Below are 14903 nucleotides of genomic sequence, written 5' to 3'. Positions count from 1 at the left end.
GGTAAGAGAATGGCCATAGCCTGAGCTGTTTGGTTTACATCTACAGTGGTTTTGTTTCAGACCCCAATTGTCATTTTTTTTAAATATAAAATGTATTGATTTATAATAAATAAAAACAGTGTTGAACTTTTGAATAATGATGTACTTGTATACTGTAATGGCTTGTGGGGTTTTGTGGCAGCTACATGATGTTGGAGCAGCTGGCAGAGAGCCGACATACTGGGGGCGTTCCTGACACTGATGCGGCTCTTCCTATTGGTTGGAGGAGCTGACAGAGAGCGGACATACATGCTGGGGGCGTTCCTGACAGATGCGGTTCTTACTATTGGTTGGAGCAGCTACCAGAGCCGACATACTGGGGGCGTTCCTGACACTGATGCGGCTCTTCCTATTGGTTGGAGGAGCTGACGGAGGGCGGACATACTGGGGGGCGTTCCTGACACTGATGCGGCTCTTCCTATTGGTGGAGAGCTCTCCTGGTTACAGACCAACACTGGACGCATGGGAAAACAGAATTGTTTGTTTTTTGTTGTAGTGACAAAGAAAGTTCCATTTCCATGGAGAGTATGTATTTTTATTTAATAATATTCCACATTACTGGCGTGAAGGCTATGTTAGGAGGAAAAGCTAATTTTCATGTAGTTTAATGTTTTAGTGGATCCATGCTAACGCTAACTAGTTAGCCACTCAGTTTGTTATTAGCATCTTTGCTAACGTTGTTTCTGATAATAGCAGTATTTTATTTTTATTTATTTTGCGTTTAATTCTTCACCCCTGAAACGCTACTGAAGGTCGTAATATGCCTTAGACATTTCTATAATACTAAATGTTTAAATAGTCAGAACTTGCTAGCCTGTTAGCCTAACAAGCGAACGTTGACACAGCTGTTAACACTCCACATGAATAAACGTGATGCTTTGCGGATACAAAAGAGAAGTCAGTGAAATGTGGTGATAAAAATGCTTAGCAAGGCAATGCATCTGTTCTGCTCAATCGTTAAACGAGGTTCGGCTAAATGTTGTTTGTAATTTAGGTGCCTGCTCGCAGTTAATCGTTGTGTTCCTATCTGTGTCTCCTCTGTAGATGTAACTGAGCACAACACAGATTTTAGCGATATTTTTGGAGAATCATTGCCCCTCTTCAAAATTTGACAGCCACACAATGGACAACGAGGTTAGCGAACACATTTTTGCTCTTGATTTACCTCGATCTGGCTGATGACTGAGAATCTGCACAGAAACGTGTGTTTAACTATTATTGGTCTCTCTCTCTCTCTCTCTCTCTGAGGTTTTAAACTCACATCTGTCATTTTTCTTGACGTGAGACGATATCAAGAAGCATTCTAATTTTACGGCACCGCCTTTTGTTTGAACCCCGTCACTAACAGTCTCTCTGTTCTTTCTCCAGTTTTCTTTGCCTCTCTTCTGACTTTGGACAGTTTTAGAAGCTAAGTAAGGGATTTGTGATTCATTTGGTCGTCTTGCGTGATCGGTAAAAACAGAAGTGAATGGCATGAATTGTAGATGGCTGTGTTATGTCCCTCCAACACATATTCATCTTTCTAATTGAAAGATCACTGTTCTGCCACCTCTTCAAACTCTGCAGTCCTTTCGAGTTAACTGAATATTGTCATGATCCTGAAAACATCAGAAGATACACCCAGACGATACACATACTTCAGGACTGACACTGACTGCATGTTTTTGTCACACTGTATGCTTTATTGAGGCTTCATTTACTCAAGGCTGTACATGTCTTTAATGTCTTGAGAGAACTACATGGATTGTATTCCATGGATGGGAATAGTTCTGCAACAATCAAGGTTAATATCTGTTTAATAGCTGATGTGTTGTTTTCTGACTCTGCATCATGGCTACGCTCACGCTCGCGTTCTTAAAGAAGAAAAGGACGTGTCAACAAGAGGAACCTACCACGGCTGTTGATCATGCACTGGATGAATATTTAATCACCCTCCAGCACAGAAACAGGTGAAGTGTGAGCACAGGCTAATGGGGAGAGAGACTGGTGGGATTTCATGCTGGGCAAGGGCAAATTCCACATGATTTAAGTGAAGCTTAGTTGAATTCATGATTTGGAGTGATAGGACCACTTGCTTGTGTGTCAAATGTGGAACAATGGAGCTTATAGCCAATTGGAAATGTGCTGAATTCACTTGACATATGAAACGTATTATACCTTCTATGTCTACCAAATTTCTAATCATTGCTCGGACAATTAATTTCTCCACAGGATCTCAAAGCGCCTTCAGGTCAAAGCCCCCAGGGAGATTGAGTTGGAGAAACTTGAGCATGGATTTTCCATTTACCTTAATGGAGCCAATGCTGAAAGCAGTAAAAAGCATCCCAAGACCTCCGACCGCAAGTCTGCTTGTAGGTCTGCACGTGGAGCAGGTATGCTGCCGCTGGACCAGAATAAACATACGGACACTCAAGAATAAAATGCTGACATCGGATCACAACATTTATTTTACTTCTAAAGTATGCAGGCACAACCATTCTTGTTCTCAGTCACTTTTCACATTGGACGCATCACCTCATGCTCTATTCTTGATGTTTTTTTCATTTTGCCATATGGAAAAGCACCTAAGAGCCACCAGTCGTCAACTTGTATTTGCATGACATGATCCCAGGCTTAATTCCAGTGAATAAATGATAGCGACAGTCGTAGCTCCTGGTCAGTGTTTCGGTCTTCCGCTATGGGCATGGACCATCTGTTTATGTTACTGTATTCCTTCTCTGAGGCAACAGTCTCCAGCAATAGGCTCATCTTTCTGTCTGTGCTGTTACTCATCTGCAGATGGCTGTAGAAGTGCCGACAAAATAACTCAAGATAGCTTTAATCTGGAGGAGATCCGCCGTAAGAGAAGCCACACAGCTCCAGCAAAGGTCCAAAGGAAGGAATGGATGCAGGTATAGGGATTCCATTTAGCAAACTGTGCTTATGATGCTTCAAAAGTAAATGTTTTCCTGTCAAAGTATAGACATGAAAATTATGTTCTTTTTTTTATTTACGCAGAATCCTGTCAGAATTCGAACAGAGGAAGGACAAAGTTTGCTGATTTCTCCAGAGAAGCTCTACCCCGATGATATTGAGCCCTGTGACAGTGTTGACATGGAGGTAGAGTGAAGACATGACAATGCTTGCCTGGGTGTGTGGGTGGGTGTTTTTTCTAGGGGAGGGGCTGTGTCAGATTCAGCTGTCTGTACGACTTTGCATCTTTCCGTCTCTGCCATTTTCCCTCAACCCAGCCACCTTGTTTCATACAGAGATCCGGTACACACTCGCCTCGTAGTCCCTGCTCTCTGAGAGACTCCTTCAGCTCCCGATCTGAGAGACAAGGGAGTCAAGAGAATCAGGAAAACAGTGAGAAGGTTCTTCTCAACCTTGAGGAATTAAAGGTGAGCGAAAGAAGAAATGCATGCAGTGGTTATATCTAGGTGGCGTGATCTATAGTGTATCTTCTTGTTAATGTGATTTTATGTTTTTGGATTACTTAAACTATCAGAATACATATTTGTGTGTTTGTGCCCATGAGTTCTAGCGATGCGTACAGAAGAATAGATAATGCTGACTTTGTTGTTACTAGGTTCTGCGTCGGAGCCTAGAGGTAAGCATGCGCCCCAGCAGTCACAGCTCAGCGGGAGAGGAGTCTGATGAAGAGTGGGTTGAGGAGCAAATTGAGAGGGAGGAGAGCACGGAGAGTCTCGATGAACTGGGACTGCCGCTCCCAACTTCCAAGTCTACTTCCAACCCTCGGCCCAGCAGCTCTCAAAGCCATCTCGATTCAGGAAACCTCATTGTTCTGGACTTTGGACCCTCACTTAAAGGTAGGCTCAGCATCCACACTCATCTACAGCAAATTTGTTGATTGATTTTTTTTTTTTTTTAGGGTGAGTCAAAGTCACCTGATGTGATTCCATCTCCTTATCTGCTTCACCAGCACTGATCGTCACACGTGCAGAATAGTCAACTAGATGAACTGCCTGTTCACAGTTGAAGCGTGACTCTAGGATTCAAAAGGACTTTAAACTTTTTATGCCTCATATTAATAATCTGAAAATGGTTCTACCTGTCATCCATTATTCAAGGTTGTAAGATTGAACGCTCTCTGTCTGCAAAAAGGAAAGAAACCACTGACACCTTTATACCGACCAAGCCTTTGTTGGTGAGGAGCAAAACCTTCGATCAACCAACTTCTAAAGCACGCTGGGATGACCGGCGTAAGTAGTTTAACATTTATAAACTAATAGTAATGACGAACAAGCCCAGAAATAAAAAAATATACAGTCCAAAAGTCTGGCTTTTCCTATTTTTTTAGAATGAAATTCTTTTTACAAGCCCATTAAAAAAACAAACAAATCTATTTTGAATAGTTTGATGAATGATTCTTGTGTAAAAAATGTGTGCTCCTTGCTTTAGGGCCAAGCAGTCGTGTGGAGACTCCCCTGTCGGCAGCGAGAAAGGCGTCCATTGAGGAGCAGGACCCAGAGGAGATGGTCCGCAGGGTGCGCCAGGCAGTCCAGAGAGAAAACTGCTCTGAGCAGAATACTGAACGCTTCAGCCACAACACGGTCAGCATCCCCACATCGTACACGTCCCACCTTTCCTCAGTCTAACAGCCCTTGGCTTCAACAATGAGTGCAGAGAGTCACCAAACGGGTGTAGTTTTAATTAACGTCTTCAAGCGCCGTAAAACTACTAATAAAAAAGCACAAATGTCAATGTTTCACAGACCACCAATGTAAATGAAATAAAATAAATGACAGTGGAATATTTACATTTACACGTGCATGCACCGACTGTTTACAGGTTCATTCAACTCAAAGGAAAATATGCAGGTATACAAAGGAAAGAGAACAATCAAATGCTTTGTGAACTAATGCAAACTTTCCCGACGTCAGGGAATAAAGCTACATGCAAGATGTAGCAGCGGCATTTTACAACGGCACTATTTTCACAGTCCGCTTACCAAGGGTGCAAAACTCCTCAAACCCTGGCCATCTACTTCAGTAATGAGAGCATCGCGTTTGTAAGGAACTCTTTAACGTGCCGAGGAAAACTGTTTGCCATCCATGTTACATGAAAATTGTGAACATCACGCAAACATTTTTGTTTCTCATCCTCCTTTAGTTACCTGCTGCACGTTATGCCCTCCAGCTGCCCATCCATTTCCCAGTTTCTATGCAGCTTTATGTCTTTCTATACATGTTCCGGGGCATGCAGCGTCAACCCCATCGCATGACTTATTGACTAAGAAACACTCGGCTTCGGCTGCTGCACACTAAAACTCTCTGAATTGTTGCAGCCTGACATCATCTATCGCTTTACACATTTGTGTGCTCTTGATTAATATATTGTGATGGATTTGATTTGGATATAAACTCTACCCCATCAAGTTTATGTCTCACTGGTCAATTTATTTTGTGTCTTTATTTTTGTCCAGGGCAGGGGACACCAGATGATGAATGGCTTCATTCACCATGTCAGGGACACGGATAAGGATGAAAACGGTGTTACTTTGGCCATGCAGAGAATAACGCTCATGGGTCCCAAGTATGAAAACTATACTGTTTACTCTGGATGGAAGAACACCTACTGAACAAACTTTATTTTATTAAAGCTTTTACTAGCTGAGATATATAGAGTATATGCACACCCTTTGACCGTGAATAATTCATTTTCACTGTAGCTCTGCTCGGATATTGATATTGTCAGGGACAGTAGCAGATCTGAGTGTCTTCCTTTTTTGTTCAGACAACAGCAAAAACTGCTGGAAACCTTGGAGAAACTTGAAGAAGGACCCAGTTCCAACATTTCCCAGCGTGTCAAACCGCACTGTGGCAATCAGCCGGTGAGTCACTAATAACTTGTCGCAATTTAAAAATTGAAACCCCCCAGGGCGGCCGAGCGTGATTGAGAAACAATCACACAGAAGCGCGTTTTAAATGTCTTGTGTTGTCATTGCAGAAAAGGCAGCACTCAACAGAGATCACCCCTGCGTTGTATGTTACCATGGAGATCCTATCAAACTGGGGGAATTCTTTTTATGTTGGGCTGACCGAATTGCAGTTCTTCTGCCTCGAAAACAAGATGCTGTACGTGTCAGCTCACGATCTCGACATCAGGAACGTCGACTACCCCGGGAATCTGGCTGTACTTGTCAATGGGAAGATGAAGGTGTGGCGCTGCAGACGGCTCAGCCTTCAGTTTGAGCCAGACATTAAAATACAGTCTTGCCACATTGTCATTATAACCTTCTGGTGTATTACATCTATTTACGCATAACATTTGCTGATCTGTTCTCTTGGGTTGACAGACCACCAAAGAGCGTCACATGTGGACGTGTTTGTTCCACCCTCCCGTCCAGCTCTACTTCATCATCAGGAACACGGAGCGCTCCTTGGACTTTGGAATATCTTCCATTAAAATCTGGAACTACAACAGAAGCCTCAATGTAATTGTTTATGCATCGCCACAGTTCACAGGAAGTGGAATTGAGCTTTGAGATGTCTCGTAATTTCTTCCACACAGCTTTTGATTTCTTCCCCTCTCTGCATCATTAAGAAAGTCAGAGCACTGTGGCTCATAACTCCCACTGCACCATGAAGTCACTAACACGCAGTTGCTGCCTGAGCTGCAAGTCACACCATCCAAATGTGGAGCAATAAGAGATTAGGTTCAGAGGATTAATGTTGGGGGGTGGGATTCTGCCTCAAGCTCAGTGCCGTTCACTGAGGGGTGCAAAGAGTCCATAGAATATTTGTAACTACAGTTTGGTAAAATCACTGTCTGTCTTGGACCTTGAAGGTAAGGAGCTGTTGGTGGGTAATCGTGGTTTATGTTGGTTTAGTCCCTGGAGGATAAGAGTGGATTTCAAGTGGACCCGGCAGCTAAGACTTGGTGTGAGAATGCTAATCATTGCTAGCTTTGAGCGCGCCATGAGAAATCGTGAAATGAATCAATAGTGAATGCATGAAGCGTTGTATATGATGTACCTTTTGGATGTCATTTTATTATGTCTGTGTTGCTTTGAATTCGAATCAATATCCCCAAAAAATTATTCATAAGACTTATGAAAGATGAGATTTCTGTCATACAATATCACAGCAAACCTTTTTTCTGAATGAATCATTTGCATCTTTTGTCTTTAATCAAAGGTGCAGAATTATTTTGTGTATGTCAAATATTCAAATAATTCCAATTAGCACAACTAGTGGCACAAATATGTACAATCTGTTGAACCTCTGTGTATTCAGGTAATCTGAAGCGCTGATTTTTGATTTCATTTTTCCCAGGATCTCGACATTGGTGCACGGCATATAAAGCTGTACCTCAACAGCACATTGGTTTTTGAAGGTGAGCTGGAGAAGGGATGCGGGAGTCAGGTGTTTGATTACGGCACCACAATTGACCTCCAGGATTTCCAGGTCTCGGATTTGTTTGCTAGCCCTGTGTCTTCTGGACACAGTCTAAGGGGTGCCACCCCCCAAAGCCATGAAGATAGGGAGGGTGGGGATTCCAGCGCTACCCACAATGTGAATCTGCAGCCACCTGATGTAGCAGGTCAGCCAATGATGGACATTGAAGATAAATCACATTCGCTGCTGCCGCCCATCACCCCATCGCCCCTTCACCCGTTTGCACAAAGAAGCTCTTTTGACCTGTCTGTGTTGGAAGAGCCCCATTCAGTCAGGCAGCAGGTGGAACTGCCCGCGCCCATGGAGCCGACTGTTACCACCCAACCGTCGTCATCACGGGTCTCCCCCCAGTGGCGTCAGCCCGCGAACAGAGGACCTCAAGAGGGCTGCGAGTCCGGCGGGGAGAAGCCCCTTTGGCTGGTTCCTCAGCAGGCTGCAGAGCCCAAATTTGTATCCGTCTCATCCTCTTCTGTATTATCGGACCTGCCCTGCAACCCGGGCCGAGTTTGTAGGGGCATGGAGAGAACAGTCAATGGGGGTCAGTGGGGAGCTGGCGCTCTGGACCTGAGCTCTGACGAGCCAAAGCCGGACAGGCCCATCGGCGGACGCAGGAGCTCACTCCGAAGCGCTGCAGTCGCTGGCAGCCAGGCAGAGGAGCAGCACATCGGAGCTGCCGCCCTCTCGAGCACCGGTAGGAGAAGCGACCACTGTGTTAAAATGATGATACAGACACAATGGAGCATCTTCATATTAGGGTTGTCACTCTTGTGCATCACTCTTGGTCTGTTTTAGCCATTATTGACTATTTCGGCAACCGAAACTTCTGTTTTTATCATTACAATCGCTTAAAATTGTACCGTTATTGTTGAACTACAACAAGCAGCAAACGTTACATAGGGATTCTTCAATCAAGTAACTATCAGCTAAACGCTTTGTATTTTTAGTAACTTAGTATTTGACTTTAAGTCCCTTGTGCTGGTTAATTGGTGAATAGTCTGGGTGCTTTGCATCTCCTCTAAATCTATTAAATGATTTAAGGTGTGTGTCCCTATGTAGGAATGCAACTGATGCGTCCAACTTAAAATAAAGTTGTGCTTTTTTTTGTCATTGGCGCCGTGTCTGTGCCTCAAAATAGCAATTAGTCAACAATGGGCTTTTCCACATGTTATCTTTCAGTCAGCACTCGCATACAACCACAAACAGACACATGCAGAGCCGCGACAGCCCCAGTTCTGTTTTTTTTTAATTGCACAAGTTAACTCGTGAGACCAGGTTAGTTTTCTTGTTTGCATGAGACATTATCTTATTTGTCTAAAACAGTCATTTCTGCTTCGTGAAGCTGATGACGGTCTGAGCAACCAAGTCTTTTGTCCCAGCACTGTGTGACGATTATCATTCGATCATTTGATTATGTACAGGAATTTCCTGTAGCTCTTCAGTAATTGATAGATTATCTTGTGGTTCTGCAGAGGAGCCGATGTCACTGGTGAGCACCAGCAGGAGGCAGTGCACGCCTCTGGCCCGCAGGCAGCTGGATGAAACCCTCATGGAGTCCTGGGACTCTCTCACTAAGTTCAACCAATGCCAACGTGGACGCATCTCCAACATGGCGTTAGAAGGGGACATTTTTGACGAGTTTCTCCAGCGCCAGATCCGTTCTCCACCCGCATTCCCGATGAACTCCTCCACAGCACCCATGAGCCCACATTCCTCCTTGACCTCCCGTGGGGCACTGAATGATGGTCCTGATGGTGATCCATCCATGGAGCGGGATGATGAGTTTGAGATCCCAGTGCTGCCCCAGGGACGAGCATTGTTCATCAACATCCTGTCCACCTGGGGGGACCGCCATTACGTGGGCCTCAATGGGCTTGAAGTCTTCGGTTCCAGCGGAGAGCCTTTGCGACCTGCTCGCATCAGCGCTGACCCTCCAGACATCAATATCCTTCCCGCGTATGGCAAAGATCCCCGCGTGGTCGCAAACTTGATAAATGGCATCAATCGCACCCAAGATGACATGCATCTTTGGCTTGCACCTTTCACCCCTGGCCGAAGCCACACCATTTTCCTGGATTTTGGCGCGTCCTACCAGGTGGCCATGATTCGACTGTGGAACTACAATAAGTCGCGCATTCACTCCTTCCGTGGGGTGAAGGAGGTGGAGATACTGTTGGATGGGAGGTGTATTTTCAGGGGCGAGATTGCCAAAGCATCCGGGACCTTGTCAGGAGGTAGGTGAACAGGAACCGCATCACAAGTCTTTTTTTGTGTGTTATTTTTCTTCACTTTTTTTTTTGTTCACCCTGCCATCGTTTCAGAGCTGGACCAATTCGGTGACACTATCCTGTTCACCACCGATGATGAGATCCTGGAGGCCATGTCGTATTATGATGAGACCTTCCTCTGTGAGGGGGAGGGTCCTGAGGGTCTGGTTCACGAGGAGGCGCTCCAGAGACCACGTACCGCAGACGGGGAAGGAGAGGAAAGACCTTTCACCCAGGCTGGTTTCCGAGATGAAGACATTACGGTAAGCTCAGACGGCTTTCACGGTGGGCTCAGGTTTTCATAGAAGACTTTAAATGGGGTTTGCCCATTTGTTTGTTTTACATTTTAGACAGATTTGAAGTGAACTTTTATGTCATTTTGCTTTATCGCCAGTGATGAAGGTTTGGTCAATCCACATAAACACAGAATGGGTCTTTCTAGTAAGAGGGCTTCCTTGTCCTTGGACACAAGTTCTAGTCTTAGTTCAACTTTGTTCGTGTTAAATGTCAAATTTAAATGATTGCAGGCACAGTGCATAACAGGATATTCAAATCATATGTCTTCGCAAAACATTGTTGTTTACTTGCCTTAGTTGAAGCATCTAAATCCAGATATGAGCCAGTCTGTGGAGAACATGGAGCATATTCCTGGGATGTACACCGGAAAGTGTGAGTAGATCAGATCAGCAGCATCCTGTTGCTTCACGTTCACGCCTCTGTTTTCCTGTTTGGATGCTAATGATAATAGTCTCCCTCCACCCCAGGCCTTAGAATAGAGCTGGTGTTGACCTGGGGCGACTTCCACTACATGGGCCTGACGGGACTGGAGGTGGTGGGAAAGGATGGAGAGAGTTTCCCTTTGGAACTCAGCATGATGGCTGCCTCACCGAGAGACCTTAATGACCTGCCTGAGTGCGGACATGACCTGCGCACCCTTGATAAGTATGACGACACTCACCGCTTTGAGGATATAGAATATTATTTATGTTAATAGTCATGTTTTCACAGTACGCGTAGCAATAAAACGATGACCTACTCTCTTCATGATTTACATCTCTAAATCATATTTCACTTCACAGTCACAGTCCAGACTGGTCATTGTTGTGTTTGTTGTGGTTTTCATCGTGTTTTCGTTGCCCCAGACTTATAGATGGCAGCAACATTACCACCGACGACCTGCACATGTGGCTGATCCCTTTCTCCTATGGAGAGCCCCACACCTTGAATGTGACATTCAGTCAGACCCAAACCATCGCTGGACTCCGTATCTGGAACTACAACAAGTCCCCTGAGGACTCCTATAGAGGGGTGGGACACGGCTCTGTTGCTCAAAACGTGTTGACTATGATGGTGATATTGTAACAAGAGACACACTCAAGCTCTCTTTAAATGATAGTGAGAGCTACTTATATCATATACTGTATGCACACACACACACACATTTATAATTAAATAAAATAGTGCGTATACAACTCGCTTTTTACCTTGATAAAGATTCAGTGCTTGAGAATACAAACATCACTTTGTTCCAGGTGAAGGTGATCCATGTATACATGGATGATGTCGCCATCTCCCCATCGGAGGGATTCCTGATCCGGAAAGGACTGGGTAACTGTCACTTTGACTTTGCTCAGGAGATCCTCTTCATAGATTTCCTCCAAACGCCCACGAACGGCAAGAGTGAAGAGGATTACTACAAGTAGGGAGCAGTCATTTAAATGGCGTGCGCTGATGTTTGAAAACTGTATTGATTAAACTATAATATCTTTGTTTAATTCAGAGGAAGCTCTAAGAGACAGGAACAGGCCAGCATGGACTACGAATCTCCCATCATGCCCTGTGGATGTATCCCTGTGACACAGACGTGTGGACGGTTGTGTTTATTGTTGGTGTGTGTTTTCACTTGAATCACATTGTATTTTTAAGGCTGCAGTAAACTTTATCTTTGCCTGGAAGTTACATTTTCACCAGTGCCCAGAGTATATTTGGTAAAAATCAGAACATAGAGTCAGATTCAGGTAATTTTATGTTAACTTTTCCCAAATTCCTCAACATTTTTTCATTTCCTTTAAATGTTTTTAAAATCTCCAGTCACCCCATTCTAAAATGTATTTATCCTTCTGATTAGAAACACACACAATGGAGAGATGGCAGTTGCTTCTTTAAACATGTACCAACCATTTAATACCTTGACTTTGAGAAAGGTGGCCTTATCCATCTCAGTCTGGTTCACAAAATAGAAAACGAAGGAAAGTTGTTCCAACTTTCTCTACATCTTGTTTTTTTCTTCATCTATGTATATGACATGTATTATTACTGAATAATCCACCAAAATGTCCTTAATTTCTGAAAAGATAACATCCCGTTTCCCCCAAACCTTCATTTTTATCTTTATAAAACCAGAGAAGCAGTCGGTACAAAGCAGACTAAGGCCAAACAATTCCTCCCACATCTGCTCATCTCACCAGGATTCATGCCCCAGCTCTCAACAAGGTGGAAAATAATGCAAGAATGAATGGGTTCTTGGAGTTTGATGCCTCATATCACGTAGGCGGACACCGCCCGGACCCGATGTGCTCTCCCGGTTGTGTGTTCCTTGACCTTCTCCCGTCAGTCATCTTTCAGCTGCAGCTGTTAACGACCTGGGGAGACCCGTACTACATCGGCCTCAACGGCCTAGAATTGTATGACCGGAACCACGAGAAGATCCGTCTCAGCGACAACAGTATCCTTTCTTCATTCTTCTATCTTCGCTTCAGTCTCCTCGGCAGCTGGAATCCATGCATGTAACATGTTAACATGGTTGAATAAATGGATTAAAATGGATTTCTCTTCTCCAGGGGTTTGAATATCTAAACATTGCTCGACAATATATGAGCGATGGGTTTAACCTGGTGACTTAAGGGGTAGAAATGTGTCGCTGTTCCTCAACGTGGCGTTTGCCAGACATCGCTGCTTTTCCAGACAGTGTGAACGCGCTGGACAGCGTGAGCGGTGATGTGAGGACTCCAGATAAACTGATAGACGGGGTCAACAGTACCACCGACGGAAGACACGTGTGGCTAGCCCCGGTGCTCCCCGGACTGGTGAGGATCTGTGAGAGGGGATTTCATTCATTCGACACGCTCTTAAAGAGTGCATTAAACGTATTGATTATGTCGCATCAGGTGAACCGCGTGTACGTCATCTTTGATCAGCCGGTGACTGTGTCCATGATCAAACTGTGGAACTACTCAAAGACACCACACAGGGGAGTCAAGGAGTTTGGGGTAAGCACCCCCCCCCCCTCTCTGTTGAGCTCGTCACTCGTCGTCTAGATCTCAAGCAGCTCAAGCAGCAATCTGTGTGTGTCTGCGTGCGCAGCTGCTGGTGGACGACCTGCTGGTGTATAACGGCGTCTTGAGCATTGTGAGCCATGTGGCGCGAGGCATCCTGCCCACCTGCGACCCAGTGGTGCCCTACCGCAGCATCCTGTTCTCAGACGACGCCTACGTCGCACGCCGTGAAAGAAACACAGTCGTCAGGTAGCTGGATTTTTTTTTTTTTTTTTTTTTAGGATATAAATGTACATCTCACTGTTTTGCTTGTCTTTAAGAGCATTTCACGTATAATTCAAAGTCCATAACAGAGGAAGTGATGAATTTACAAAGGTCAGATTTGGCCCTATTGCCCAAAAGTTAGTGAGCTATTTTGAAAGATTTGCTCTTCTCCACTTCAGCCCCCATGGCAGAAGACGCCAGCAACCGTGAGTAGCAGAGCGCCTGAAAGAGCAACTCCCCCTGTGGTCAATTCTTGCATTGACGACTCCTCCAGTCCCCCAGCCATCCCATAACCTCCTTGCTACACATTTGACTTGTAACTCCCCCACTCCCATCTCCCCCGTCTCTTTCCTTCCGTACCTCTCCAGCTCCATCCTCGGTCTCGAGGCCTGGAACCGCTGGCTTCAAAGCTTTGTCATCGGTTAGCCATCTATCGTGCAATGTCCCCCCCCCCCCCCGTTTGTCATGGATGCAGCAAAAATAATTTCATTGTTTTTACTGTCTGTCCATTATTTTCTTACCGTGTCGCAGTAACTACGTGGAGGAGGATCAGGATGTGAAGATGATCAATGAGAACCAGATAGTCCATCACAGTAAGAAGAAGCAGACGGCGGATCCAGGCGAGTCGGGGAAACGACCAGCCCTTTCAGGACACAGCCGTTGTAAACTTATTCCTCAACAAATTATTTTTCTTTGCAGCCCTTCGTCCGAAAACCTGCATGAGCGATGGTGGAAAGCACGGAAAGAGAAGGTAGTGACAGGCGATGATGAACTGTCGGGTGAATTTAGCAGTCATGCTAACTGAGGGGAGGACGATGGCGGACCTTTGAAGCCAGCTTTTCCCACTAAGACCCAAAGCAGGGACCCCGGAGCCGTGGTCCTGACTGAGGAGGACACAAACCGATAGATCTGTAAACACACATGCACTCAAGTCCATATTAATGATGGCCTACACCCTTTTCCCTTGGTACAAATACAAGCCCACCCCAGAGTCGTGTACTGTATGGTTGTACTGGTCCCCCCACCTCCCACCCCACACAGTGCCAGGATAATCCCTGTTAAGGCTGCATTTTAATCAGCCCTATTGTTGTGCCTAGTTCTAAACACTATATCTGTGGCTGCTAATTGTGACTTTTGTGCTGCATATTTAAATACTGCTTGTGCATTATTAATATTTAAAAGAAAGAGAATATACTCTTAACTTACACTCTGTGTCCCCTGACGAACCCGGATCAGCGCTTTTCTTGATGGGTATTATAATCGACCCGACCCGCACTTCAACCAGGGCACCAACAGTCGTAATTCTATGCAGACACTAATTTATATATTTCTTTTTTTTTATCTTTATCTTTTTATTTTTTTGGGTAGGTATTTCCATCAAGGTTTTAACCTTTGGAATGTTTATACATATATATTACAATGACTAAAGCGTTAAAATTGGATACAAAGCAGTGCGGCGGTCAGATTTTTGTACACTTGAATAAATTTAAACCCGATGCTGCAGATTCCACTTAAATCTTTGACATATGTTTGGCTTTACAAAATTGGGTTTGTGTGTTTTCTTCTGCATAGTGTTGGGTACAAATAAAAGACTTGTTTGCAATCCAAGTGACCTTTTAACTACATTTCTCGAGCCAGTAAAGCAGTTTTAATAATTTAGC

At 44.6% G+C, this 14903-nt stretch overlaps 1 protein-coding gene across 1 annotated transcript; it reads left to right on the top strand.

Annotated features, from left to right (window-relative positions):
- The first annotated feature begins 1161 nt into the window (after positions 1–1161).
- Positions 1162–13997, top strand: LOC137910179 (katanin-interacting protein). The gene is made up of 28 exons (XM_068754612.1): positions 1162–1173; positions 1900–1988; positions 2251–2411; positions 2818–2930; positions 3037–3138; positions 3288–3419; positions 3608–3848; positions 4110–4241; positions 4441–4592; positions 5152–5160; positions 5465–5574; positions 5776–5872; positions 5989–6198; positions 6338–6475; positions 7317–8130; positions 8909–9670; positions 9758–9966; positions 10297–10372; positions 10468–10645; positions 10846–11011; positions 11236–11402; positions 11484–11548; positions 12318–12428; positions 12650–12789; positions 12871–12972; positions 13067–13227; positions 13774–13862; positions 13942–13997. Exons 1-28 carry the CDS (start codon positions 1162–1164, stop codon positions 13995–13997), a joined length of 4794 nt encoding a protein of 1597 aa, XP_068610713.1.
- The last annotated feature ends 906 nt before the right edge of the window (positions 13998–14903 follow it).

This window comes from Brachionichthys hirsutus, chromosome 21 (assembly GCF_040956055.1).
Source record: "Brachionichthys hirsutus isolate HB-005 chromosome 21, CSIRO-AGI_Bhir_v1, whole genome shotgun sequence".
Taxonomy (NCBI): Eukaryota; Metazoa; Chordata; class Actinopteri; order Lophiiformes; family Brachionichthyidae; genus Brachionichthys; species Brachionichthys hirsutus.
The sequence above is the reverse complement of the archived record's forward strand: the minus strand, read 5'-3'. Positions and strand labels throughout refer to the sequence as shown.